Genomic DNA, 27864 nt, shown 5'->3' with positions numbered 1-27864 from the left:
TGAGCAGAGAGCCGATGAGGGACTCCATCTCAGGACCCTGGGATCATGACCTGAGCCAAAGGCAGAGGCTTAACCCACTGAGCCACCCAGGTGCCCCCAGAAAGTAATTTTTTATTACAAAGGTGAATTTTGTGAAGTGGGTCTATACCAAATGGTAAGCCTTTATGTGACTTGTTGGTGTACGTTTCTGACTGATGCAGTTTGTTTTCTGAGCATGTTATTTTTGTGTGAAGGCTCTCCTTGTTAAGTTTCAACTCTCAGAATGTTTTGTTTTCCTGTATAATTGTATAACCTTGAAATGGAAGATTAAAGTTTTGTCAAGTTTTAATCACTTAAACTGTAAATAGAAATCAAGCAAGAGTTCTTGACATTTTTCTGATGTATATGTTAATTATATCAATAATTCTTTAAAAATTACAGGGAAACCTGATGTTAAAAGGCTTAAAATTTTGCGAGATCTGTTTTAAGAAAACAACCATAGGGTGCCGAGGTGGCTCAGTTAAGCTCAGGGCATGATCTCAGAGTCCTGAGATCAGGCTCTGCACTCAATGGGGAGTTTGCTTAAGATTCTCTCCCTCTCCCTTTGTCCCTCCCCCACCAAAATAAGTAAATAAATCTTAAAAAAAAAAAGAAAAGAAAACATCGTTACCCAGCCTCTTGAGATGAATTACACTGCTGGCTGGTTTGCCACCATCTCTGGATATAGCCAGGATTTCCCAAAGTTTAGTTCTACCAAAAGAATGAGGATAACAGTCCTTACAATGACAAAGTTGATCCTGTATTTAATGAACCATTTTTTTTTTTTTTTAACAATCTTTCAAGAGCTAGGGGGCCAGAGATCCAGAATGACTGAATACTTCAAATGGACGTTTGTTGTCAGATCTGTTCTGAGTAATTGTTTTCGTAAGGCAACACCAGTTGCGTATAGCTCACCTTCTCCACTGTATTTCTTTTCGATGTTTAATGGGGCTGGTAATCCGGAGGGAAGTGAGAGAAGCATATGTAATCACCTCAGTAAAGAGATTAATGGGTTTTTTTTTTCTTCTGTTACCACTTGAAGCATTTTTTAAGATTAGCATGCCACTCTCTCCATGTGTTTAGTGTTAATGACAAATTATTGGGTCTGTGCACTGGCACACAGTTTACATAAGCCGATATCGCTGGAAGTTTGTCCATGAGTATGTGATATTGATGTCATCATAATTGGAGCGATTGATGTTTCTTGCAGGGGTTTGTCGGATGTGTTTATCTTGAACATGAGATTCCTTGAACTTAGTTGTTTGAGAACAGAGCACATTTTGCCCTGTTACTTTTCTTCCCCACTATTCCTTACTATGGAAATGTCTAGGTTGACCTGGGTCAGGAGTGTGTGGTCACTTATTTTCATTTCTGTTTAGTTCATTCTTTACTCCAAAACATGGGGTCCCTCATTGCCCGTGTTTTTGCCTGTTGTGGAAAGCCTTTCTTGCCCTTAATATATTCCAGCATGCTAAACTTAAATTTTGTCATTTGTCTCCTTAATGCTTCGGCATATGTTTTGTCATTTAATTTGAAATTTATTTTTATTTATGTATTAGAGAACATGTGAGTGTGAGGGCAATGAGTGGGGGGAGGAGCAGGGGGAGAGGGAGGCAGATGCAGACTTCCTGCTGAACAGGGAGCCCGACTTGGGCCTTGATCTCAGGACCCTGAGATCATGACTGGAGCCAAAATCAAGAGTCTGATGCTTAACCGACTGAGCCACCCAGGCGCCCCAAGAATTAATTTTTATTTAAAAAACGCTTACATACATTTAACAGCCAACTGAGGAGTCATTCTAAACTTTTCAGAGAACTCATTTGACCTCACTGCAGTCCTGCAAGGTTAGTGCTCCTCTGTCCACAGAGTAAAAATGGCCGCACAGAGATGTTAATGATCAGTGGCAGAGGCGGAGTTTGTAGTTCTGTCATTTGGCTCTGGAGTCTAAGAATCCTACCCCCCGGGGTCTTCGTAGGTGTGGTTCTTCTCCTACAAGACTTTTCTGCCGTCTTAGTTAATGTCTGTGCTTCCTGCCGGTCAGCAAACTGGTCACTCCACCAGGGAAGCTTCCCTCTGGTGTCGTTCATCTCCCTTGGTTACACTTCCAAGGTGCCTTGGTCCCCTGCCTTCTTTAAAGCGCCTGTCACAGTTACAAGCTTGCTTTTTGTTTTCCCCGGAGCTGCCTACACTACACCTCAGGGATGAATCCATTTGCTTTTTCCCTTCCCCTCACCTTTGTAGCCCCCTCCTTATCAGTGCCTGGCACGTGGCCAGCACCTAGTATTTGTAGAGTGAGGTCGGAAGCGAGCAGGTGGCATTTAGAAACGCCGAGGGTGTCGGGAGTTTGCTCGCTTCCTACGCACGCCACTCGAAGTACTGTCAAGTGTGTTATGTTAAATCTGTTCTTGAAACTTGGAGGTAAGTATGTTACCGTGATTGTTTTGTCTTTCAGATAATCTCTGGAGTCCTGAAAGAGGGAAATAAGACAGCAGTAGCTGTCACCAGAAAGTTAATTATTGAGTGAATTGGGCTAAGATTGCATGGATAGAGTCAGACTTTCAGGGGATAGCCAGTAGCCGTCCTCTGGCTGGAAGGGAATTTCAGGAGAAGTCGTGAGCTCTAGGGCTGGGGAAAGGCTTATGTCAGATTATTATCCACAAGTGAAATTTTTAAAATTACGAAAGTAATATCGATTTTGTAAAAACCAAAGCAGTGCAGAAATGTATACAGCAAAAATGAAAGTAAGTGTTTCCTGTTCTGGTTTCTCTTCCTAAAGGACACACGGATACCAGTGGGAGGTTGGTCCTGCATATGGCCCTCAGGGCTCCCTGGAAGTAGAAGGCGAGAGTGAATAAATGAGGGATCACTGGATCAAAGGGAACGCACGCCTTCAATTTCCATATTGCCAATAACGTATACCAATTTATGACTTCCCTGCTTTACTCATTTTTCCCTTCTCCCCATGCCTCTTTCAGCCTTTTCTTTCAGATGCGAACACTTTCTTCCCTTCCCTGACTCTCAGCAGGTGACCACTGCTTCATAGTTTACTGAAAATACAGCCGAGGTCACAAGGTGACTTGCCACATGTTCCCTGTACCATTTCCACTGTGTTCTGCCTGCCCGCTTGGAACCATGGGAGAACCAGGCGCACTTCGATCTAATGCTGTCCGTCCCCGTCTGCCGTGGGACGGAGCTGCAGCCGCAGATTCCTCCGTCTCTTACATTGTCAAAATTTGTCTGTCGTGGATCAGTGCCATTACCACACAAATACACAGGGCTGTTTTTTTTCCCCATCTTGAAAACCTCTTTACTCCCCATTCCCGTACAAACATCAGTTCTCTCGGGTGAGAGACCGTCAGGATTGTCTGTCTTGTAGGAGTTGTCTGTATTTGCTTTTTCCAATATGTCTCTGTTTTTAGGGCTCCTCATCCAGGCTTCCTCACTTATCACGGTGCCAGAATTCATAAGCTCCATGTTGCTAAATCCGATGGGTGGTTCTCCATCCTTACTCTACTCTACTCTGCATGGCCATCAATGACATTTGATGTAATGGATCCCTCATTCTTCCTTGCCACATTCGGTTTCCTAGATAATACCCTCCTGATGCTCTTCTGAGTGGTTGTCAGCTGCTCGAATCCTCCACATCTAACAGTGGAGACCCCAGGCCTCAGTCCTTGGCTCCTCTTTTATGTCTATACTCGTGACCTCGAGGATCTCCTTCAGGTTCCTGGCTCTAAATACACTCCATATGCCAACGGCTCCTCAGTATAGATCTGCTGAGCTCCTGACTCCTGTACCAGCTTCCCACCACATCTCCACCCGGATACTGAATAGAGACCTTGAACTTAACGTGTTTAACACTGAACTTCCCTGTCACACTGATGGCAACTTCAAATAGTCTTAGAGAAATATGTGATTCTTTTTTCTTTTTTCCATATCCCTTATTCAGACAGAAATTCATAAGTAGCTCTTGCTTCGAAATATTTCCAGGATTGGAGTACTTCCATAACTTCCACTGGCTGCTACTTGGGTGCAGGCCCTCATCATTGTGTGTCTGGATCATGCATTGACCCTTGGACATGGTTCTCTGCCCTTGCTCCCCTGCCGTCTCTTCTCAATTCAGCAGCTGGAGTGATGCTTTTAAAATGTTAAGATCTTGTTACTCCTTCACTCAGAGCCCTGCAATGGTTCTTTCCCTCTAAAGTAAAAGTTAAATTCTTTGCAATGTTTGTGCTACGAAACTCTACATGATTTCTCGTTATATCATTTCTTACATCTCTCCTTCTTCCCCCCTTTGCTTGAGTCATGCTGGACTTCTGGCCCTTCCTCAGATACTCCAGGCATGCGCTGTCTCATAGGGGTCTGGGTTTTTATATTGTCGATCCCTCTGCCTGGAATGGTCCCTTAAGATATTCACATGGCTAACTCTGTCACTTGGAGTCTTTGCTCATTTGTCACTTCCTCACTGTAGTGCACCCGGACTCCTTCCTAATTTGTCATCGCCATATGCCAGTGGCCCAGAAATGGATCTGTGTTACACCACTCTCCTTTTTCTTTCTTCTTAAAAAATACTTGTTTATTTAGAGAGCATAAGCTGGGGGAGGGGCAAAGAAAGTGGGAGGGAGAGAGAATCTCAAGCAGGCTCTGTGCTGAGGGCAGAGCCCAACATGGGGCTTGATCGCACGACCCTGACATCATAACCTGAGCCAAAACCAGGAGTTAGGTGCTCAAGGGAATGAGCAACCCAGGTACCTCTGCTTTGTCTTTTTCTGTTAGTACTTGCCGCCGTCCACCATACTGTATGGTCTACTTCTAATGCTTACTGCTTGTCTTCCCCCTACAGCATCAGCTCCATAAAGGTAGCCATCTCTGTCTTTTTGGTTCCTGATCCATCCAAACTCATTGATCAGCATCTCGCACGTTTCAACTCAGGTGGTCAGTAAATTCTGATTGAGTGAATGAATATGTATCTCAACGAATGACTGCCGGGCTTGTTTTCCCATACCTTTGCCACGACTGGGTATTTGTAATTTTATTTATTTTTTAATTAATTAATTCGATCTCTGCATCAGTGTGGGGCTCAAACTCACGACCTCGAGATCAAGAGGTGCTCTCCATACTGACCTAGCCAGGCACCCCTGGGTGTTTGCAAATTTATTTCCTAAATTGGTAGGAGGAAATGCTTTGCTTGACTTTTTCCCCCATTTTTCTGTCAATTTATCCATCTCCCATTGTAAATATCAATCACTTGCTTGGCGCAAATAATTTTTAGTAGTTTCTTTGCAAACTTTTTTTTTTATGTGTGAAAATTTTAATTGTTATAAAGTCCATCAGTGATGGCCAGTTATAGTTTTTAAGTTCTTTGTATGTGAAGAAAAACATTTAACTGCAACATGGCAAAAATATTCTATGAAATGTTCTGCTAGTTTACATTTGATATATTTGATCCATCTGTAATACTAATCAGGTTAGGCCTTAAATTTTTCTCTTTAAGGAGGCTCTTGAAGGTGTTTGAGTAGGAGATTGAAATGTTGGGATTATTACAGAAGTATAGGCAGAGCTGAGGTTAAGTCCTGAACATGGCACTTACTCGGCTCCATGTGTTTCCTCCTGTAAAATGGAGGTAGTAATGGAACCTATTTAAGGAGAGCAGTAGGTGAGGTAACCTGCAGAGCATTTCCCTTAGCTCCGTAAGCATTAGGTAGGCTTACTACTAGCACTGGCATCTGGTAATAATTATTAATATGATTTTAGGAAGCTTTATTAGTCAGTGGTAGGAAGGAAAGATTAAGAATGGGAGAGAGAATAGAAATAGACATAATTTTTAGTAACTAGCTTTTTTAGGCAAGATGAAAACTATAGAGGGTTTCACTGTGATGGTGGGAATCTCTCTTTACCTACAGTTGAAATGACTGTAGGCACCTGGATGGCTCAGTTGGTTAAGTGGCTGACTCTTGATTGTGGCTCAGGTTAGGATCTCAAGGTTGTGAGATCGAGCCCCGCATTGGGGTCCGTGAGGAGTCTGCTGGAGATTCCCTCCCTCTGCCCCTGCCCATGCTTATACGTTCTCTCTCACTCTAATATTAAAAAATATTAAAAGAACAAAATTATTATCCAAAGTCCAGTGATTTGAGTAATCTTATGAAGTAATGAAATCTTAATCCCAGAAGAGAACAACTCCTAATAATCTTCTGATTAATACATTATAACATTGGGTGAATTGTTTATTCAACATGGTTCCATTTCCTTATGGATTAGGTCAGTGTTGTCTACCTTCCCCAAACCACGGTCAAATCACTGGCCTGTTACAGAATGTACATCTTACATCAAGATAATAAGATTATTATAGAATTATGACTTTAGCTTTACAGTACTACACTTACTAAAACACACACACACACGCACCCCCCCCAGCACAAAACAAGTTGCTAGGTGTCAAAAGTATTTCAGTCTGCGTGTGAAACACGATCACTGACCCTCTGTCACTTGCATGGTCCAGGGCTGAAAAAGCCTCCAGAACATACTCCGACCATAAGTTGGTGGAAGTGGGGAGGAAGCATTTAGGTTTTTATCTTTAAGGAGAATGATAGATGTTTGTTTTCGGTGTAGTAAGGCTGCAGAGAAGCCAACTGTGGTGCATTTAACTTTCAGTGAGTCCGTGGAGTAAAGATCATGGTTTGCATATGCGATGGTTTAATGGCTTTGATGGACTGGTTTGCAGAGTGAGCGCTAGTCTGTATTCAGGTAGTCTCATCAGTACATTATTTTTCATGATTTCAGACAGCCAGCATTTGCCATCTAACATTCCTTGGGAAGGGGAGAGTGGAGTACAATACTTGGTTCCTAAATGGCAGGCTTCAGCGACCAATTTAAGAATCTTAAAACACCTGTGCATCTCTCTGCATTTAGCTCCTCTTGGCTCTAAACACCCCCCCCCGCCCCGCCCCTTGTTCCTAAAGTGTTGCTCTTTGTACTTTGTATTGTCTTCCTAGTTTTAGGCATTTTTTTTTTAATTGTTTGAAAACAGCATTCTCTTTCTGCCCTCTTTTACAAACACAAGGCATTTTTGAGGAGGTTGAAGTTAGTGCTCTGTGGCTAGGATGAATGTTCTTCCTTTGTCTCCTTTGAACTTAGAACTTTGACTCATGAACGTCCTCGAACCGAGCTGTTGGGTCCAGGCTTGGCGTACTGTTAAAATTGGCAAACATTGGGGGTGCCTGGGTGGCTCAGTGGGTTAAAGCCTCTGCCTTCGGCTCAGGTCGTGATCCCAGGGTCCTGGGATCGAGCCCCGCGTCAGGCTCTCTGCTCAGCGGGGAGCCTGCTTCCTTTCCTCTCTCTGCCTGCCTCTCTGCCTGCCTGTGATCTCTGCCTGTCAAGTAAATAAATAAAATCTTAAAAAAAAAAAAATTGGCAAACATTGGAAATGCAAGGCCTTTGATGTAATACGATTTCTCTTTGAAAGCCCATATTAGTAACCCCTTTACCTTCACTAACCAATGATTAAATATTTCTCATTGTGTCCCCACTGCCAAACAACAGAAAGCCACACCAGGATAAAAGCGGAGAGCAGAAAGGCAACGTCCTTCCTCCCCAAAAGAGGAGAACATGTGCCCCCCCCCACCGCCCCCCAGCCACCCGGCGCTCGCACACACTTATATCTACGTATAGAAGATTGGGCCAAGTGTCCTTTTATTGCCTCTCTGCTCCAAATCCATATTTTACTGCCTGCTCTGTGAAAGTTAAGCTTGGCCCTTTAATTATTCTTCTTTGCGGCAGGCATGACGCCAGGCTTTGTCATGGGAGGTCACTAGTGGCTCGCTGCAGAAGGAAGAGGTAGACCTTCCTTGTTCTGGTGTTTTTTGCTTGTTTCTGTTCTTCCCGTTGCATTGGCAGCAGCACATGTGGGAAGCATCTGGTGGTGCTGACCCCCCTTTGAGTTCTGGTGGCACCCTAGTGGACAGTTTCCTCCTGAATTTCAGCGACACCCCTCTAGGGAAGTTCCTGGTGGGTCTCTCAGGCACTCCAGAAGTCAGCTTCCCAGTCTTGACCAGCCAACACCCCAAAGCGGGGTGATTTCTGTTTGCCAGTCCCTTTCACACTTTTCTGCCCACCGGCAGGGATTATTTTGGCTTTCTAGTCCTGGTGGTGGTTTCCAGCTGCCCAGGCTCTCCCCACCGATACCCCGGTGAAGCATTGGTCCCAGCCATGGTTTTCTGTGCACCGGTACCCTGGAAGGGTGTTTCCTGCTGGCCCAGTGACAGTGGGCAGGCTCTGGGCCTGGAGATCCAGCTGTCTGGTGGGTCGTAATCACACCACCTCAAATGAGCTGAGAATCCTGGTGTTGGGGAGGGCGCTCCTCTGCTGTTGTTTCCTTTTGGGTCTTCTCCTTTAGCCTGAGGTATTCTTGGGAGTTTGCCTTACCGCTTTGTAGATAATCCTCCATTAAAGATTTATATTAAACTTGTCTGGTTCAGATTACTGCACAGCTCTTGTCTCTGGATTGGACCATGACTGAGGCAAACATACAAAGCAGAAATTTGGGGTTGAGTACTTCCTAGTCTTTTCTTCAGCTTTGTAGAGTTTTAGTGCTGTTAAAAATCTATACATTAGCAGGATTATTGGTGACTTTTCATCTTGAGTGTCCTCCACAATGCTGCGTACCCTTCCAGGCCCTGGTTTCCTTCCTCCAGATCCTAGCTCACGTCCTGCCGACTTTCGAGTAGCCTGCTTTGACCTTTACTGATTGCTCTCTTCTTTAACTCGCCATAATTGTTGTACGTGTTAATCAAATAAACCTTGTTGTATTTTAGTTTGCTGTTGCTCTTTTCTCTCCGTATATAAAATCCCGAATACAAAAGTACTGCCTTTTTCCCTACTGGAACATTCTTAAGAGGTAATTTTTTCGTGTGTGTCTTTGACAGTATCTTGTATCGTGTCTCCCCAAATAAAAGGTGAGATTTCTTTTCTACTATTAAAATGACCTCTCAGAGAAGAGGGAGCTGCCTTGTCAAGGCCTTACAAAATTTCTTATAGACCGTTTTCTCTTACACAAAAATGTGTTGATTGGAGAAGCCCCAGTTATTTTCCTATAATCCAAATTCCTGTTTTTGGAGTCACTGAGAGATCATCTGACAGGATTGTTGTTGTTGTTTTTAAAGAGAAAAGGAAGTTTATACCAGGTTAATATTTCTTGGAGAGGGGTTAAAAACCTGCAAATGTTAGAGATGCTTAGAGAGTAAGTAGGTAAGTGGTTTTGTTGTGGAGATAAAAACACAGAGGTGTAGAACCGGTGGAAAAGCAACCAGCTTTACCCAGATTCTTACTGAAGGCATCTCCCACGCATTCAAAAAAGTGTTGTATCTCAAATAGCTAGAAGTAAAAATAATGTCTTCCACCTCTACAGGTGGTAGTCATGATAAGTCATTGTGCAGAATTTAAATAAAATGGTTGCATGAAATGTGCAAGTGGGGGCAAACCCCCAAATCTAAATTTTGATATTTGTACTTAATAGGTAATTCAGAGTGTGTGTTCCTAACCAAATTAAAGTCTAAATACTATAAGCCGGCATGGACATTTCTTTAGCATCCCTGAAAATTAATTTGCTGCTTGAATATTTTTCCACACCCTAAACATCTGTTTATTTTACTTGAAGGAATATGCATTTTGAATCTTTACTTGGACAAATAGGAGATCATTATTATTTTTTTGTAAAGATTTACTTATTTTAGAGAGAGAGAGTGAGTGCATGCACATGAGAGCAAGCAGGGGAGGGGTGAAAAGGAGAGAGAATCTCAAGCAGACTCCGCACTGAGCGCAGAGCCTGATGCAGGGCTGGATCTCATGATCCTGAGATCACAACCTGAGCTGAAACCAAGAGTCAGCCCCTTAACTGACTGTGCCACCCAGTTGCCCCAAATAGGAGACCATTATAAACAGGCTTGCTTTCTCTTTGGGCATATAGGATATGTATTCTGTGTTATCCAAGGTGTAAGACCTCTGGGCTAGAGGAGGTGGCATGTTCTACACTTGCTTGTATAGAGGAGCTGAGGAAGTGCTCAGAACGGAAGAACTCATAAATGCTGATTCTTAGGAGCAGAAGCTTTCAAGACATAACTCAGGGGTGATTCTCTGCTGAAGCCTTCCCTGATGTCTTCTTCCTCCTGTAGAGGAACTGACCACTTACCTTGCCTCGCCATGCTGTCTGACCCTGCTCTGCACTTCTAACCGACCTGTCTGTGCTTGTCCTCTACACTGTGACGTCTGAGGACAGGGATCATGGCTGATTTGTCTTAGACCTTTAGGTATGTACCATAATGGTGCACTGGAATGGAGCACTCATGAACTTGAATGACTGCAGAGGAGTGTAGTCCCAGCTCTTGCTCAGATTTAGGTAAGATTAGGTAGGTGTAGGTAAGATTGTTCAAGATATCCCTTGTTAGCTAAACTCTCATTACTTGCCCTCTGAACATCAAGGACCAGAAACATTTGGATTTCCTAGCGGTGTTCACTGTTGGAGCCCTAGGAACTGGACAGAAGAAGCACCTGTGAGAACAGGGACCTGGTTTTAGCCACGGACTGAGCTGGTTTCTGGGGCCTTTCTGATGCCCTGGAGAGGAAGTGATGGTCCATGTTACCTGCATTGAGGCCATTTGCCTGCCTTCCTAACTCTCCTCAGCCTCTTTTCATTTCTGATTGGCATTGTCCTGTCTCTTCTGGCTTTGGTGTAGCTGCCAGATGTGGGAGCTCAGGAGAAGTGACTGCTGTCATCACATGGGTGCCAACAAGGGTGGCGTACAAATTAGGATTGCGTAAAGCTAGGAGAGCCCAGAAAACTCTGTTTATGAGCTGCTGCTAACAGAGAAATTATTAATGTAATGTAAGCATCATATGGTTTATTCCCATAAAGTTAAGCGGTACTTGGATAAAGTTAACACCTTCCATATGTAAAAGACGAGGGTGGTTTTCTTTCTGCGTATGGTATTAGGTCCAGTGGAATGTATTCGCTAAGCTGTTGTTTTGATTTTGTACCATTGCAGTGGGGTTTTCATTCCAGAGGAGACATATTAAGAAAAGAAGAACATACATACATATTTTGTCAAATGCCTATTCTGTGCTAGCTGTAGGGCTCAGTGCCGCTGTGGGCATCGTTCCCTTGAATTCGTAACAAGTCCTATTTACCACAATGTCTCCTTTGGTTTTATTTATTTTTTATTTTTTTTTTAAAGATTTTATTCATCCATTTTGACACAGACAGAGAGAGAGAGATCACAAGTAGGCAGAGAGGCAGGCAGTGAGAGAGAGGAGGAAGCAGGCTCCCTGCTGAGCAGAGAGCCCGATGCGGGCCTCGATCCCAGGACCCTGAGACCATGACCTGAGCCGAAGGCAGAGGCTTAACCCACTGAGCCACTCAGGCGCCCTCTCCTTTGGTTTTAATTGTATTTTGAGATAATTGTGGATTTACGTGTTCTAAGAAATTATACAGATCCCGTGTACCCTTGACCCTGCTTCCTCCAATGGTAACTAACATCTTGGTGTAACTATAGTAATCATAAGGGGCTCGTTGTTGTCACTGATGCATTCCATTACCCTTTCTCAGGTTTCCCCTGTGTCACATGCATTTATTTGTGTATACGTACATGTTTGTGTGTTTTCTGTTCAGTTTTATTACATGTGCAGATTATCATTTCTTTTTCAACAGGTTAAGTTATGTGAAATAACTGAAGTGTAGACCTGATTTGAATCTAGGTCTGTTCGACTCAGACTTCTGCTTTTTCAATCATAGTAATGACGGGAGCGCCTGAGTGGCGCTGTTGGATGACCATCCAACTCTCGGTTTCGTCTCAGGTCATGATCGCAGGGGTTGGGAGATCGAGCCCTGCATCGGGTTCCGTGCTCAGCGCTTAGTCTGCTAAAGACTGTCTCTCCCTCTGGGCCTACCTCCCCTTCTCTAAGATAAATAAATAAATATTTAATAAAATAATAGCAGTGATAATAACATTAATAACAACAATGGCTGAAGCTCACCATGTTACATCTGAAACAGACTACCATGAGCCAGGGCTGTTATACTATATTACCTCATTTAACCCCCCCAATGACTATACCTCATAAATGATATTATAGTTGAATTAGTATCATTAACTAAAGTAATCATATTACCAAGGAATAAGGAGTTATTTTTACTGCTCCTGAAATCAGTAATAAAATAGTGAAACTCTACCTTCTTTCTACATCATTTTCAACTTGAACCTCTGACCTTAACCACTGATGTTGGCAGTTGTCATTACTTTAAGTGTGTGTGTATATGTATGTGAGTAAAGTGAGACCTGTATTATTATACACTGAATGAGGTTGGGACACCTTAAAAATGTTTTTACGAAATTATAAATAAAAGCTGGTTTAGGCAAAATGCCAGGTTTTTAAGGGAATAAATAAAAGCTATCAAGAATACTTAAGAATGTAATAGGAAGAATTTTTTTTTTTCCTAGAGTATTATGGTTCTTTTTGGCCAAATGCAGGCCCAGGAATGTTTGCGTTTAATCTAACCTCTCAAGTTACAGATCCAACTTTCCAAGCAAGAGCTGATACATTTGGTTGTGAATTATCAGTGATTATCAGAATATGATAATGCTTTCGGAAGATAATAGACACACTAATCCACAGGCCATAGTCTATGGTTCTTTGCTGGTTAAATGTCCTGTAAAGCTGTCCCTCGGATGAACAACAGCACTTACTCAGCTCAGGAATAACAACAGCCCCGTGTGTTGTAGATCCCAGGAGGTCTTGGTGTTTTTGTAGACAGCAGACAGAAGTAAAAGGAATTTGTCCTTTTTACCTCATGTAATCCCCCTGGAAAGTGAAACATGTGCTAAGAGTTGATACTGACTCCTGCCAGGTCACCTCCCTGAAGAGTCCCTGGCAGGCACTGTCGCAACTTTTCTTGGACCGGAGTCTGACGGCTCCTGAAGGAGATGGATGGTTTATGCAGTAGGCTACTGTGGAATACGGCGCTACTGTCTACCCCAAGGAAGCTTCTAGTGAGGAGGCCCTCGAGTAGCCCACGTCTTTCCCCCAACTCTTTCAGAGGGTATCACGTACGCCCAGATTAGAGTCCAATTTAAACTCCATTCTGTGTTGCTTGCTTGATTAATTTAAAGATTTTATTTATTTATTTGACTGAGTGAGAGAGCACAAGCAGGGGGAGCGGTAGAGGGAGAGGCAGGCTCCCCGCCTGTTGCGGGGCTCGATCCCAGGACCCTGTGGGATCATGACCTGAGTCGAAGGCAGACGCTTAACCATCTGAGCCACCCAGGTGCCCCATTGTTGTTTTAAAAACAGGCGACTATGATGAAGCAACACCAAGGATGGTTTAATCTGTCTTACTTTCTAGACCTTGATTTTGGATGTTAGATAACGCAAATGTTTTCAAAGCTGTATATTATTAGGAACTATTTGGAAACCACAAAACCTTTTTTAATGGACCACTCTATCAATTTTCTGCTCTTCTAAGGAAGTTTTTCCTATTCATGACTCATTTCACTCTTTGGCAAACATCGAGGGAAATGTAATAACGATTAAGGAAAGGAATGTATGCTTTTTCTTCTTTTTCTGAAAGCTTGTACACATTTTCTGTCTCGGGTGATGTAAACTCAGACGCCTGGTAGAATGTTGACAACCGAAAGATAAAAACTAGCCTCTTAATACTTAATTTGTTTGGGATTTAAAAATCAAAAAGGTTCGTTTTCTGCTTGAGAGATGTGTTTTACTTGATGGCCCAGAATACAGATCCAGTAAAAACGACATGTTGCAGCCATCATTTACACACACCTTAAGCGAAATTAATGAGCTCACTCTGAGATTATGCTTTGTGTTTTATTTTCATTTTATAGGTCTGTATGAGCTGTTGGCTGCTCTGCCAGCCCAGCTGCAGCCACATGTGGATAGCCAGGAAGACCTGACCTTCCTCTGGGATATGTTTGGTGAAAAAAGCCTGCATTCACTGGTAAAGGTAAACCACGCTGATGTCAGATTCTCTTTGCGGAAAAACATATGGAAAAATATTTTGAGCGCCATCTAGTAAACCAGAGATCAAATTGTTGCTGTCTGAAAACAAAACAGCCTTGTTCCATTTCCCTGACGGGCGTGGAAGTTGTTAAAGATTCCACCAAAAATACACAGATGATTTCACTTGATGGTGGTGATCTGGCTGGGCGTAATAATGCGGCCGGCATGGGCCTGTCCTTGTTTAGAAGAAGAATATGAAATAGTAGCAGGAAGGTTTAGACGCCTTATGGTCAACGTTCGCGAGCTGGAATTTAACTTAAATAAATAAATGTTCACAGCAAAAATTAGAAGGACTGTATTTTCTGAGGTTAAGGATGGCAGCAGTTCAATGGCCACATTAATTTAAAATAATTTCCTTTAACAAAGTCAACTGAAATCCAAGCTAGCTATTTCTTTCTTGGCACAACGCCATGGAAATGGCATTTTGTGTATAAATACGCTGAAGTAAAATACGAATCAAAACAAGCTTCTGGAGACGGTTTTGGTAAAGCATCATGCCATGGAAATGATCAGCCACCAGAAATGAGATCTTGCCACACAGCCATGCTGGGAGTGATCAGAACTCTTAAAATAGTAAAATGAGAACAAGAAGCTTACTGGAAACTATGCCACTTTTGCTTCTGGAAATATGAATTGCATTTTCTTTCATTTAACTCAAGCTGAAAAAAATAATGGTGAGTCTTAGCTTGAGTCTGTAGGAGGTGGACACCTCTGGTGCCTTGGCGCTGTGTGAACTGACACTGAGGTCAGCTAAATGCGTTACACAGTTGTCCGTCGTGAGAGAAGTCTGTTACGGATGGGTGTGTTTGAAAATGAGCCACTTCTGGGGTGCTGTTGCTTCACAGGATAGAAGGATTCTTAGGACATTTTCCCCCCTTGTCAGATTTACTGAAATTCGCATGCCTTGAGCAACTCTCAAGAAATGAAAATGTTGAGATGTGACATTTTCCTAGCAATACATGTAAAGACTAGAGTCCTTTAGTTAGTTTTTATATCCTTGCCAAGGCCTCTTTGTGTTCTGAAAATTTTGGGGTTGTTTAGTTGCTCTGTTGGGATGTGTTAGAATTGGCTTGAGGGGCGTCTGGGTGGCTCAGATGGTTAGGCGTCTGCCTTCAGCTCAGGTCATGATCTCAGGGTCCTGGGATTGAGCCCCACATTGGGCTCCCTGCTCTGCAGGGGAGCCTGCTTTTCCTTCTCCCTCCACTGTTCCCCCTGCTTGTGCTCTCTTGCTCTCTGTCAAATAAATAAATAAAATCTTAAGAAAAAGAAAAAAAAGAAATGGCTTGAGATGATAATTGATGAAGTTCAGAATTTACTGAAGCAATCATGAACACATTCTTACGTTGAATGTATGGAAGTTGTCTAGCTCTGGATTTGTTCCAATTGATTTGATCAGAAGGAATAAAATGTGTTTCAAATGACATTGTCACCCCCTTAATCATTAAATAAAAATGCCCCAAACAATGCACACATGTGTGTTTGTATTTTTGTAATGTGGCTACTTTCTGTTTCCTTCCTAAAAGAGGGAAATTACAATATCTTTTGACAAGGTTGTTTGTGAGTTCCAGATAAAATAGTGAAGATCTCAGTTCTTTGATAGTTAATGTAGGTTAGGCAAATGTAAGCAGGCATTAAGTATTGAAAAAAATTAATTATCATAGCATGTGAAGGGCCAAAAAGTAGTGACAGAGATGGGTGTTCTTTCCAGTCAAAGAACACTAATGTTTTTTTAAAAAAGTCTTAGTTACACTAGTTCTTGAGTTTTAAGCATAGATGGTTTTTCAAAGTAAATGCAAATAGTCCCTGGTCAAGAAGCATACAGTTACTGGTATGTGGTTTTAGAAAAGCAGTGAATAAATAAATCGATGTTGCCACTATTTAAATAGCCCGGTAGCATGTGTACTGTTGGAAGTTATCTTTCAGTAATTGCTGTCAAACGTACTTTTAAAATAAGGTTTACTGTGTCCCTCTAGTCCGTTCTGTGTTTCTTACTTGTTCTCCCCACTCCAAGCTTCGATCACATGCAGACGTCAACTGTGTCCTTTGACCCATTCTATTCATTTTCAAGTATGTAAAGCCCAAAATGCCTCCAGGAGGCAAGCGCATGGGATCGCACTTTAAGCAGCTGGAACAATCCTCTTAACTTTATTCCAAGTGCTTCTATTGAAGGTTGGAGGAGAGAAGCCTCCAGCTTTTGTACATAAATCTTGGTAGAGCAAAAGGAATTGGAAAAGATGTTTTAGAGTGAATCAGAGTGTGCTTTGATGTCAGACTCTTTTGCCGGCAGTTGAAGCTGTTGGTGTGTGATTGAAAGATGGGTGAAGATAAAACTTGATTTTATTCTAGCACAGAATTTTCACAATTAGTCACCTTAGTTTATGATTTAAAAATAAAAGTGGTTGTTAAATCATCAGGGTTTTTTTTGTTTGTTTGTTTTGTTTCTTAAGATTTATTTAAGAAAGAATAAGTGTGAGCCAGGTGGAGGGGCAGGGGAGAGACAGTCTCAAGCAGACTCCCACTGAGTGCGGAGCCTGATGCAGGGCTTGATCTCACCAGCTTGAAATCATGACCTGAGCTGAAACCAAGAGTTGGATGCTCAACCGACTGAGCTACCTGGGTGCCTCATCATAGTTTTAAATACTCGTAACTTTCTGGTCTGATGTAACATATACTTAAGGAGGGGCAGTTTGGGATTAGAGTGTGTGACAGGTATGACACGCCACCATAGGATGTGTGCCACACTCTGGCAGGCAGACTGCACTTGTGAGCTTGTCACTGGAAAGGAAATACTATGATCCTAGAGGGTGTTAGCTGTGGATTTTTTTTTTTTTTTTTTTTGAAGACATTTTTGAATTGAAGAGTTGAGTAATCAAAACCGAGAGCATGAGCGGCTCCTGGGTGGCTCAGTTGGTTAAGCATCTGCCTTCACATGATCCCAGGGTCCTGGGATTGGGCCCCATGTTGAGCTCCTTGCTCAGCAAGGAGTCTGCTTCTCCCTTCCCCGTGCTTATGCTCTCTTTCAAATAAACAGATAAAAAATCTAAAAAAACCCAAACAAACAAAAAAACAAAATAAAAACAAAAAACCATGAGCATGAGATTTCAGAGGTATCCAAAGAAAGATGGTACAGATAGAAGACCTGAGAAATGTCATCTGTAAGGAGTGGCAAGACAGGGCTTATTAGTATTCATATAACACGGTTAATGGGATCAGTAAGCAGAAAGCCACGTTTTGGACCCGTCATTTGCACATATGCACAACCATGAAGCATACAGTTTGTGTCAGCCTCATTTCTAAATTTATCTTCTACCCTGGTGTTTTTTTCCTGTTGAGATTTCTTGACTTTATTTCTTTGTGTTGTTTGTATTTTTGTAATCCGGTTTATTTTAGGAGAAGATATGGCATAAAGATGTAGTTATTTATTTTAAATAAGGTTGGTACTTCTGTTTCCTCAAATTTTTGTTTGTATTTCACAATTGTGTTGGATTACCAGAATAAGAGTATCAAGTTTTTAGTACTTTTTCAGTAGTTGCATATGTTTTCTTTACCCTTTTGAATAGTTGTATGTATGTGTATGGGCAGGAGAAAAAAGGTAGCAGCTCGAATTTTATCCTTGTTTTGGGGATTCTGAAGTATTTCAACAAGACTCAAGCTGATTATTTTCAAGAACGTTCCCTTGATGTGGTTTAATTACTGTATTTCTGTGATTTCAGTCTTAAAGGAGTCATGGTAATGCTCAACCAGACCCTTATCCCATTTAGTTATGTAATTTTAACTCCCGCCCCCACCTTTTTTTTTAAAGTAGGCTCCAGGCCCAGTTTAATTTGAATTTAAGGTAAATAATTTTTTTTTTTTTTTTTGGTGCAAGTATGAACTATGCTGTATTTATATTTCTCTTTGTGAAATCTGGTGAGTGAAATCTGGTGAGTCTAAGTGGGGTGCCATCAGTATTTAGACAGTAATGGGTTTTGTAAGAGCTTTATTGAGATCCCTATCAGACAGTTTACCCATTTGAAGTATACGTGCAGTGGTTTTAGGTGTCTTCACAGCGTGGTGCGACCGTCACCACCGTAATTCTTGAATAACTTCATCATGTTCCAGAAAAACCCCTCTACCATGTAGCTGTCATTCCCTAATCTCTGCCTCCTCCTACCCTTCCTCACTCCGGCCCTAAGCAACCACTCATCTGCTTTCTGTCTCTCAGTGTTTATCCATTGTGCACAGTTCATGGACATGGGGTCACACAATATGTGGATTTGTTTGTGACCGGCTTCTGTCACTTCGCAAATCCACGTGATAACATGTGTGGGTACTTCATACCTTTTTATGTCCCAGTAGTATTTCTGGATATACCAGTTTTGTGTATCTTTTTATTCAGTATTGGACCTTTGGGTTGTTTTCACCTATTGCCTGTTTTGAATGATGCTGCAGAGAAGTTTCACATACAGGGTTTTATATGGACATGATTTCAGTTCTGGGGGGTACATGCCTTGGGGTGGAATTGCTGGGCACCTGGTAACAGTATCCTAATGTGGCTCTACAATTGTACATTTCCGCCAGCAGTGTATGAGGCGTCTGATTTCTGTATCCTTGGCAACACTTTTTTTTTTTTTTTTAAAGAATTTATTTATTTATTTATTTGAGAGAGACCATGCATGGAAGCAGGGGACAGGTGACGGTGGGGAGCGGGGGAGGGGCTCTCAAGCAGACTCCTCATGGGCACAGAACCTGACCTGGGGCTCAATCTGACGACCATGACCATGGTCATGACCGGTGTCAAAATCCAGAGTCGGCTGCTTAACGAACTGAGCCACTGAGCCGTGCTGCTAACACTTGGTTTTACATGGGTTTGTTATTCTCCCCTTTCTAGAAGGTGTGACATGGTACCTCCTTGTTGCTGTGGTTTGCACTTCCCTGATGATCGATGACGTGTCAACTGATCATCAGTTGACATTTGATGCAAAATGTCTGTTTGGATTCTTTGCCCATTTTTTTTGCTCATTGGATTCCTTTGAAATAATAGCCTTTTTAGGAAAGTCTTGGATTTACAGAAATGTCTTTTCAGAAATTTTTGCCCATTTTTTTTTTTAACTGAGTGGCATTAGTTGTTGAGTTTTAACAGTTTTTTGTGTTTTTGGATATGAGTCTTTTATCAGATATGTGTTCTGCAGATATTTTATTCTAGTCTGTGGCTTGTCTCTTCATTCTCTTAACATTTTCTCTCATAGAGCAGAAGTTTCTCATTTTAATAACATCCAGCTTAACAATTTCTCATTGAGCTTTTGGAGTTGCATAGAAAAAGTCACTGCCATGCTCAAGGTCACCTAAATTTTCTCCTCTGTTATCTCCCAGGAGTTGTACAGTTTTATATTTATATTTAGTTCTGTGGTCTACTTTGAGTTAAAAAAATTTTTTAAGGTTTTATTTATTTATTTGGGAGAGAGAGAATGAGGGAGCACGAGAGTGGGAAGGTCAGAGGGAGAAGCAGACCTCCTGCTGAGCAGGGATTCCCAAAGCAGGACTCGATCTCAGGGCTCCAGGATCATGACCTGAGCTGAAGGCACTCACTCAACTGACTGAGCCATGTAGGTGCCCTACTTTGAGTTAGTTTTTGTGAAAAGGGGTTTCTGTGTCTAGATTCAGAGTTTTGCATGTGAATATCCAGTTGTTCCAGCATCCGTGTTTGAAAAGACTAGCCTTCCTTCGCTGAGCTGTCTTTGCTCCTCTGTCAAAGGCCATTTGATGGTAATTGTGTGGGTTTTATTCTGGGCTCTGTTGTGTTCTGTTGATCTATATGTCTGCACGTTCATCGACGCTACTGTGTCTTCATTACTGTAGCTTTACCGGAAGTCTTGAAGTTTGCTGGGGTCAGTCCTTTGACTTCGTTTTTAGCAGTATTGTGTCAGCTGTTCTGGGTTTTTTGCTTCTTCATGTGAACTTGAGAATCTGCTTGTCATATGTACATGGTAACTTGCTAGGATTTTGATTGGGATTGTGTCGGATGTATAAATTTGAGAAGAACTGTCATATTAACCATATTATGTATTCTTGTCTGTAAACATGGAGTTTCTCTTTATTGAGATCATCTTTGATTTCTTTCATCAGAGTTTTGTACTTATTTAGACTTTATACACATCTTATTAGATTTGTACCTAAGTTTTGTTTTTGGCACTATTGTAGAAACTTTGTTTTTAAGTTCAAATTCCAGTTGTTCACCAGTGGCAGTGTCAATAGTGCCATCTTGGACAGACCCACCATGATGACAGCTCCCTGTGACCCAGCATCTTCAGGAACACAGCTCCCTCCCATATTCTTTCTTTTGGCCTAGTCACGCCCTTAAGTACACCCTTAATGTCCTTCATCTGTTCTAGAGATGTGATTATGATTTTCAAACATTCCCTCCCGGGTCGTCTCCCAGCACTTACTTAATCCCCAACTTCTTGGGCCAAAAAAGCAGGTCTTACTGGATGGAAGTGGGGTCATGGAGATCTGCTTAGCTTTCAGCCTCCCAAGACACGCTTCTGTCCATAAGTCCCCTTAATAAACCATTTCTTGTCAACCTGGACTTGTCAGCCCTTTTCTTCAGTCTTACAACATCTTTGGCCTTTGGAGGTTGTTTTGCTTATGACTCTCTTTCATATACCCCAGGAATATAGAAAAGTACTTGATTTTGGTATGTTAAATTTGCATCCTAAGTCCTTGCTATAATCACTTAGTAGTAGTTCCTGGAGTTTTTCTAGTTGATTCTTTGGGATTTTAATTTAGATAATCATGTTGTCTGTGAACAAAGGCAGCTTTACTTCTTCCTTCCCAGTATGTATACCTTTTATTTCCTTTTCCTGTCTTAGAGCATTAGCTAGCACTTCTAGTTAAGTACTGAATATTAGTGGTGAGAAGGGACATCCTTGCCTGGTTACGTATCTTAGGGAGGAAAGAATCTAGTTTTTCACCATTAAGTATGATGTTAGCTCTAGGTATTTTATACATATTCTTTATCAAATTGAGGCAGTCCCCTGTGTTTCCAGTTTGCTGAGAATTTTTATCATGAATGGGTATTGGATTTTTTTTTTTTTTTTGCATCTGCTGATATGATCACACATACATATCTTTTACCCTGTTGGAGAGATGGATTACAGTAATACTTCTGAATATTAAACCAGGCTTTGCATTCTTGGAAAAAAATCCCATTGGTTTTTGTATATAATTCATATTATATGTTGTTGGATTTGATTTGCTGATATTTTATTGAAGATTTTTGCATCTCTGTTCATAAGAGATACTAGTCTGTAATTTTCCTTTCTTGTAATGTCTTCATCTGGTTTTGATAGTAGGGTAAGGCAGGCCTCATAGAATGAGTTAGGAAGCGCGCCCTGCGTTTTATTTTTTCTGGAGGAGTTTGAGATTTGGTATAATTTTTTCCCTTAAATTTGCCAGTGAAATCATCAGAGCTCACTCAGTCCTTGCTGTTTTGGAAGGTTACTAATTGTTGATTTAATTTCTCTGTTAGATGTAGGTCTATTTAGATCACCTATTTCTCCTTTTATGAGAGTCTTTGTCACTTGTGTCTTTCAAGGAATTGGTGCGTATCACGTAAGTTATCAATTTTGAGGGCATAGAATTGTTCATTATCTTTTTTTTAATCTCCATAGGCTCCATAGTGATGACTCCTTTTTCATTTTTGATATTAATAATTTGTGTCTCATTTTTTTTTTTTTTTTTTGGCTAGCCTGGCTGTAGGTTTATCAATTTTATTAATCTTTTCAAAGAACCATCTTTTCGTTTTGTTGTTCTTTCTCAGTTGTTGCCCTTCCCCTCCCCTCCCTTCCCCTCCCCTTCCTTCCTTCCTCCTTTCCTTCCTTCCTTCCTTCCCTCCTTCTCTCCCTCCCTCCCTCCCTCCAACAGTACAAGCAGGGGAGGGGGAGAAGGAGAGGAAGAGAGAGAGAGGATCTCAAGCAGATCCTGCACTGAGCATGGAGCCTGACATTGGGCTCCATCCCATGACCCCGAAATCATGACCTGAGCTGAAACCAAGAGTTGGACGCCTAAACAACTCTTCCTGTTTTAATTCCATTGATATCTATTTTATTCTTTATTTTCTTCTCTTGGCTTTTCTTGCTCTAGTTTCCTAAGGTAGAAGCTTAAGTTACTGATTCTAGTTCTTTCTCTCTCTCTCTCATTTTTTATTTTACATATGCCTTCAGTGCTTGAATTTTCCTCTAACCACTCTTTTGCAGCATCCCACAAATTTTGATAAGTTGTGTTTTCATTTAGTTCAAAATATTTAAAAATTTCTCTTGATACTTCATCTTAGGTCATTTGTTATTTAATTTCCAAATATATATTTTCCTACTGTATTTCTCTTACTGACTTACTTACCTCCATGTAGTCTAAGCTAATGGTGTATGATTTCCATTTTTTAGATTGTTAAGGTGTATTTTATGGCCCAGGATGTGGTCTGCATAGTTCTGTGTGAGTTTGGAAAGACCGTGTATACTGTTATTGTTAGATGAAGTGTTAGGTCCAGTTGGTTGGTGCTGTTTTGTTCAACTTTTTCCTCAGTGATTTTCTGCCTGGTGGATCTGTCGGTTACTATGTAGAAGGGTATTAAAGTTTCCTAGAATGATGATGTGTTTATCCATTTCTCCTTATTATTTTATCAGTTTTGTCTCATGTATTTTACACTCTCTTGTGAGGTACATATGAACGCATTAAGGATTGTTATGCATTCTCAGAGAATTGACCCCTTTTCATTATGTAATACCTTCTTTTATCTCTGATGATTTTCCTTGTTCTGCCATCTGCTTTGTGTGAAATTGATACAGGTTCTTCAGCTTCCTTTTGGTAAGTGTGAGCGTGATTTTCTCTGTTCCTTTACTTTTCATCTACCTGTGTGTGTTTATATTTAAAGTGGATTTCTTGTAGACAACATATAGTTGGATCTTCTTTTTATCTATCACAGCTCTTGTTTTAATTGGCGTATTTAGACCATCTGCATTTAAAGTAATCGTTGTTGTAGTTGGGTTAATATTCACCCTATTTGCAACTGATTTTCATTCATTACATTTGTTCTTTTAAAATTTTTATCACCCTTTCTTTCTCTTCCTTCTCTGCTTTTAGTTGAACATTTTATATTATTCCATTTATTCTATCTTAGCATATGCATATACTCTTAAAAAAGATTTTATTTATTTATTTATTTAATCATTTGAAAGAGAGAGAGAGAACAGGAGCAGGGGGTAGGGCAAGAAGCCCAACATGGAGCTCCATCCTAGGACTCTGGGATCATGACCTGAGCCAAAGGCAGATGTTTAACCAACTGAGCCACCCAGGCACCCCTATTCCATATGCTTTTTACAAAGGTTTTACAGAGGTATTTCCAGAAGTAGCATTTGCTACCTTCATTTATAACTAATGTAGGTCCACTTTCAAATAACATCATATCTTTTCACAAATCATACAGTGTGTTATAAGAGAATATATTCAATTCTTATTTTCCTGTCCTTTATAACATTGTTTTAATTCATTTCACTTACCCATATTCTTTAATAACTCAACACATTGCTATTCTTACTATTTTGAACAGTTATCTGGTCATTTAAGAATAAGAACAACAAGAGACTTAATTTTATATTTGTTTTTTAAAAATATTTATTTATTTATTTTAGAGAGAGAGAGTGAGAGCATGGTGGCAAGGGGCCAAGGGAGAGGGAAAGAGAATCTTCAAGTAGACTCACAGCTGAGTGCTGAGGGCTGGATTCCAGGACCCTGAGACCATGACCTGAGCTGAAATCAGGAGTTGGTTGCTTAATCTACTGAGCCACCTGGTGCCCCAATTTTATTTTATGTTTACTTATTCCTTCTGTGAGTGCCTGATCTACATCATTTTCCTTCTCTCTGAAGATCTGCTTTAAATACTTGTTTTAAGACAGGTCTACTGGGCAGCAAATTCCTTGAATTTGTTTTTAACTGTTCTTTTTTTTTTTTTTAAGATTTTATTTATTTATGTATTTGAGAGAGAAAGCATGAGAGGGGGAAGGTCAGAGGGAGAAGCAGACCCCTTGCTGAGCAGGGAGCCCAATGCGGGATTCAATCCCAGGACTCTGGGATCATGACTTGAGCCAAAGGAATTTGCTTAACCAACTGAGCCACCCAGGTGCCCTATGTTTAACTGTTCTGTTTTTATTTCTTTTTCACTTTTGAAGTTCAGTTTCACCACCTGCCGAATTCTAGGGTGGTGGGTTTTTCTTTTAACACGTTTTTTTTCCCCAGCCACTTTCTTCTTGCTTGCATGATTTCTGATGAGGCATCTGATGTATTTCTTATCCTTGTCCTCTGTAGGCAAGGTGTTCTGTGGACCCCCCTCCCCCCACCCCCGCCCTGGCTCTTTTCAGTATCTTTATTTTTGTTTTTTTGCTGTTTGACTATTAATGCAAGGTATAGATCTTTTTTGCATTTATTCTCTTTGGTGTTCTCTGAGCTTCCTGGATCTGTGGTCTGGGGTTTTATCACTAATATTGGAGAATTCTCAGCTGTTATTACTTTGAGTACTTCTTTTCCTTTTTCTCTTTGTTCTTCTGGTGTTTCCATTATGTGTTTGTTATACCTTTGTATTATTATTCCACAGTTCTTGGATATTTTGTTCCCTTTTGCATTTCAGTTTTGGGAATTTCCATGAACATATTTTTAATCTTACTGATTTTTTTTCCTTGGCTATGTCCAGTCCACTGATGAGCACATCAAAGGCATTCTTCATTCCTGGTACAGTGTTCTTGATTTCTAGCATTTCACTTTTATTCTCTGAGTTTCCATCTCTCTGCTTACATTATCCACTGGTTCTCACATGTCCACTTTTTCCATTAGTGCCATTAGCATATTAATCATACTTATTTTACTCTCCCTATTTTCCGGTTCCATAAATCTGTGTCCTTTCTGAGTCTGGTTCTGATGGTTGTTTTATCTCTTCAGACAGTTTCTCTCTTTCATGTCTTGTAATTTTTTGTTGTTGAAAGCTGGACATAGGTATTGGGTAATAGGAATTGGGCTTTTAGTGAGTTTCTGTGTTAATCTGGCTACAAGCTGGGCTGTTTGCTCTAGCTGTGAGGGTCAGAGGGGTTGGAAACCTTCATGGCTCTTCCCTCCCCCGCCTCCTTCTCTGGCTTTCCTTAGGACCTCTCTCGGAGTCTGTGACATGCAGCTCTCAGTCATAACCACTGTTATTTCACTGGAGCCCTGGGGGTGGTGAGTTGTTCTGTGATCTTGATGATTAAGTGTCTGTTATTTAGTGGGCCCGAGTCCCTGGGCTCTGATGACCTTCAGAAGCATTTCTTAGCCTCTTGGCTTTTCCTTTCTTTCCTTACTTGGGACAGGAAGACTAGCAGAGGCTGGAGTTCTCCTCACTAGTCTTTCCCCAGGTCAAATAGGGCTCTATTTAAAACAGCCTCTCTTAGAGGGCAGGCCTCTGTTATGGAAAAAGCTCTTGGCCTGTGTATTTCAAAATGGTTGTTTCTCTAATCTACTATTTGAAACAGTAGGGGATTTTTCCTTTTCACCATGAGAAGTTGGTGGGAGGAAAACTGCTGCAGCCTCCCCTAGGACTGGGGCTTAGGAGTTTTTAACTCTTGAACTAGTCCACATTCAGCCACCATCAAGTCATCAGAGTTCCCGGTGAAGGTTTTGTACGAGTTTCCGGGCTCCAGCAGCTTCTCTTTCTGCTAAGCTGCTCTTGGCCATGAATCCCTCTCTTCCCCTGTTCTTTCTGATTTCCAAGTAACTGTTCGCTCTGTGACTTTTGTTCTCCTTAATTATCTGAGCTGAAACCGAAAGTCTCCCTTTGTCCACTTTTTGTTTGGTGGTTATTTTATTACTGATTTGTAAAGAGTTCTTCAGGTATTTTGAATATCAGCTCCCTACCAAATTATACTGGAAATATTCAGTTTCTCTTTTTAAAGATGTCCCGAAGTTTTGTTTTTAACGAAACACACGAAGCCATGGACAGAGTAGTTGATCAGTGGGAGGAAGATACGGTGGATAAATTAGTGGGACTTCATTTTAAATCTCCATGTTAATGTGAATTTGTTAAGTTTTTAATGTTTGTGATTTAGGTGGAATTTTAAAAGTGAAAGTTGTCTTAGTCCGGGTCTAAAAATAAGTCTTGAACAGATGTTCAGAAGGCAACCTGTGAACGAGAACATACTTAAAAAAATTTTATATCTCCAACCTGGAAACTCTAGAAAATGAAAAACCAACTTGAAGGTAACATGTGACCTTAATCTCTTAATAATTCCAGTTTTCTCAATAATTAGCACCATGAGACTTCTCGGAAAGGAGCTATTTCCAGGATAAATTGATACGGTCAAGCTATAAAAAATGAGCGATCATGTTTTGAGCAGTGGTTTTATAAACTTATTTTCTGTAGCCCTTTGGGTTCCTCTTTGAATTCAGAAGCAATGAAAAGCATCATAGTGGGCGGGTGGGGGGAGGGGAAGGTGATATTTACATAGTAGTAAATCAGATTCAAAGCTGAAAGACTATTTTATAAGATACTTGTGGGTACAGGGCTCATTAGAGACAAATTGTGCTGTTTGAGAGGGGAGAGGTGGTGTTAGGTTCAGAGAGTAAACCCGTTGGGGAGCTTATGTTACTTGCCTCTGCAGTACTGTTTGCCTTGGGTGGGAGGAAAAGGAAAAGAGAGCCAGACACTGCCAATGATCCATGGCCACCTGGTCTGACAGAGTAGAGACCTGGGTATCAGCAGCTGGTAACACTCCTTGGCCAATCAAAGGTAATTGTTCAGCCAGCTGAAGGAGCCAGACAAAGTTACTTCTTACGTTAGTTTACATTTTTTCAGGCACAGAAACATGCAAAGTCTGCCGAAGATAGGAATTCCTGAGGCCCTGAGAAAATTATTGCCTTTGTAATTCATACGCTCAAAACAGAGGCCGTATGTGGCTCTTCTTAGAGATTTGCGTGGGACTGGGGATGAGTGACTAAGAGCTAGGTTGTAATGGGAAATACTCAGTTTCTCTTCAAGATGTCCTGAAGTGATGGCTCGGTGAGGCTGTGTCCTACCACTGTCGTCTGTGTTCAGCATAATAGATCAGTGCCTTCTGGAAGTTACTGTGAGATATAAATGATTATTCAAATAGGCTTAGTTTCAGAATGGTCCCCTTAAATTTGTGTTTATTCCACAGTGAATAGCAGGGAGTCTATCTCCTCTACAGAAATGGGGAGTTTCCGGCCTTGGAACAGCTACGAACCGTTCGTTCACTAGAACGGGTAGAGTCAGGAAGGCAGTCATTTTTCCACGTCCCTTGTGGAGGTGATTCCTGTTGTTGTCCAGTTCCAGAGACTAGGAATTCTAGTAGGGAACTAGCCTGCTTCTTTAGCTCTTCTATCTACCAGTGGGTTTGCTGGGCCACAGGGATGGGCATCTACCACTTGACTAGGTTTTGCCAAATCATCGTGCAGGTGACTGCACGTGTGTGGAAGTGACTGGCTGGATGAGCTGTGTGTTGGCATTAGCAGTAGCCTGGCCTATCTCCCTTTCTCACCTCAACCTGTGGGCTGGGCAATGCTTGGAACCCTTGCTCTAATGCCAGGGCAGGCACCGATGGCTCCTGTCCTGTTGCCCGGAAGGTGTTTGGGCCATGAGCTTGGTCCTATTAGGACATTCTGAATTGGTTCTCAAAGTACATTTACCACAATTCGTTGTGGACCTGGATAAAAAAAGGGAGCGGCCTGTTCCTCAGGGACATGATGGAATGGGATGTGGGAGCGGCCTGT

The 27864-nt window shown here is 41.4% G+C and overlaps 1 protein-coding gene across 1 annotated transcript in view; it reads left to right on the top strand.

Annotated features, from left to right (window-relative positions):
* Nucleotides 1–27864, top strand: part of LOC111139311 (membrane palmitoylated protein 7) — a 212846-nt gene that overhangs the window by 28324 nt on the left and 156658 nt on the right. The window contains exon 2 of the mRNA XM_022491567.1: nt 13908–14026. Coding sequence (XP_022347275.1) covers nt 13908–14026 — 119 coding nt within the window. The remainder of the gene's footprint in view (nt 1–13907; nt 14027–27864) is intronic.

This window comes from Enhydra lutris, unplaced genomic scaffold (genome assembly GCF_002288905.1).
Source record: "Enhydra lutris kenyoni isolate GAN:26980312 unplaced genomic scaffold, ASM228890v2 scaffoldscaffold99, whole genome shotgun sequence".
Taxonomy (NCBI): Eukaryota; Metazoa; Chordata; class Mammalia; order Carnivora; family Mustelidae; genus Enhydra; species Enhydra lutris.
Note: the sequence above shows the minus strand (reverse complement) of the source record. Positions and strands in the feature narration are given on the sequence as shown.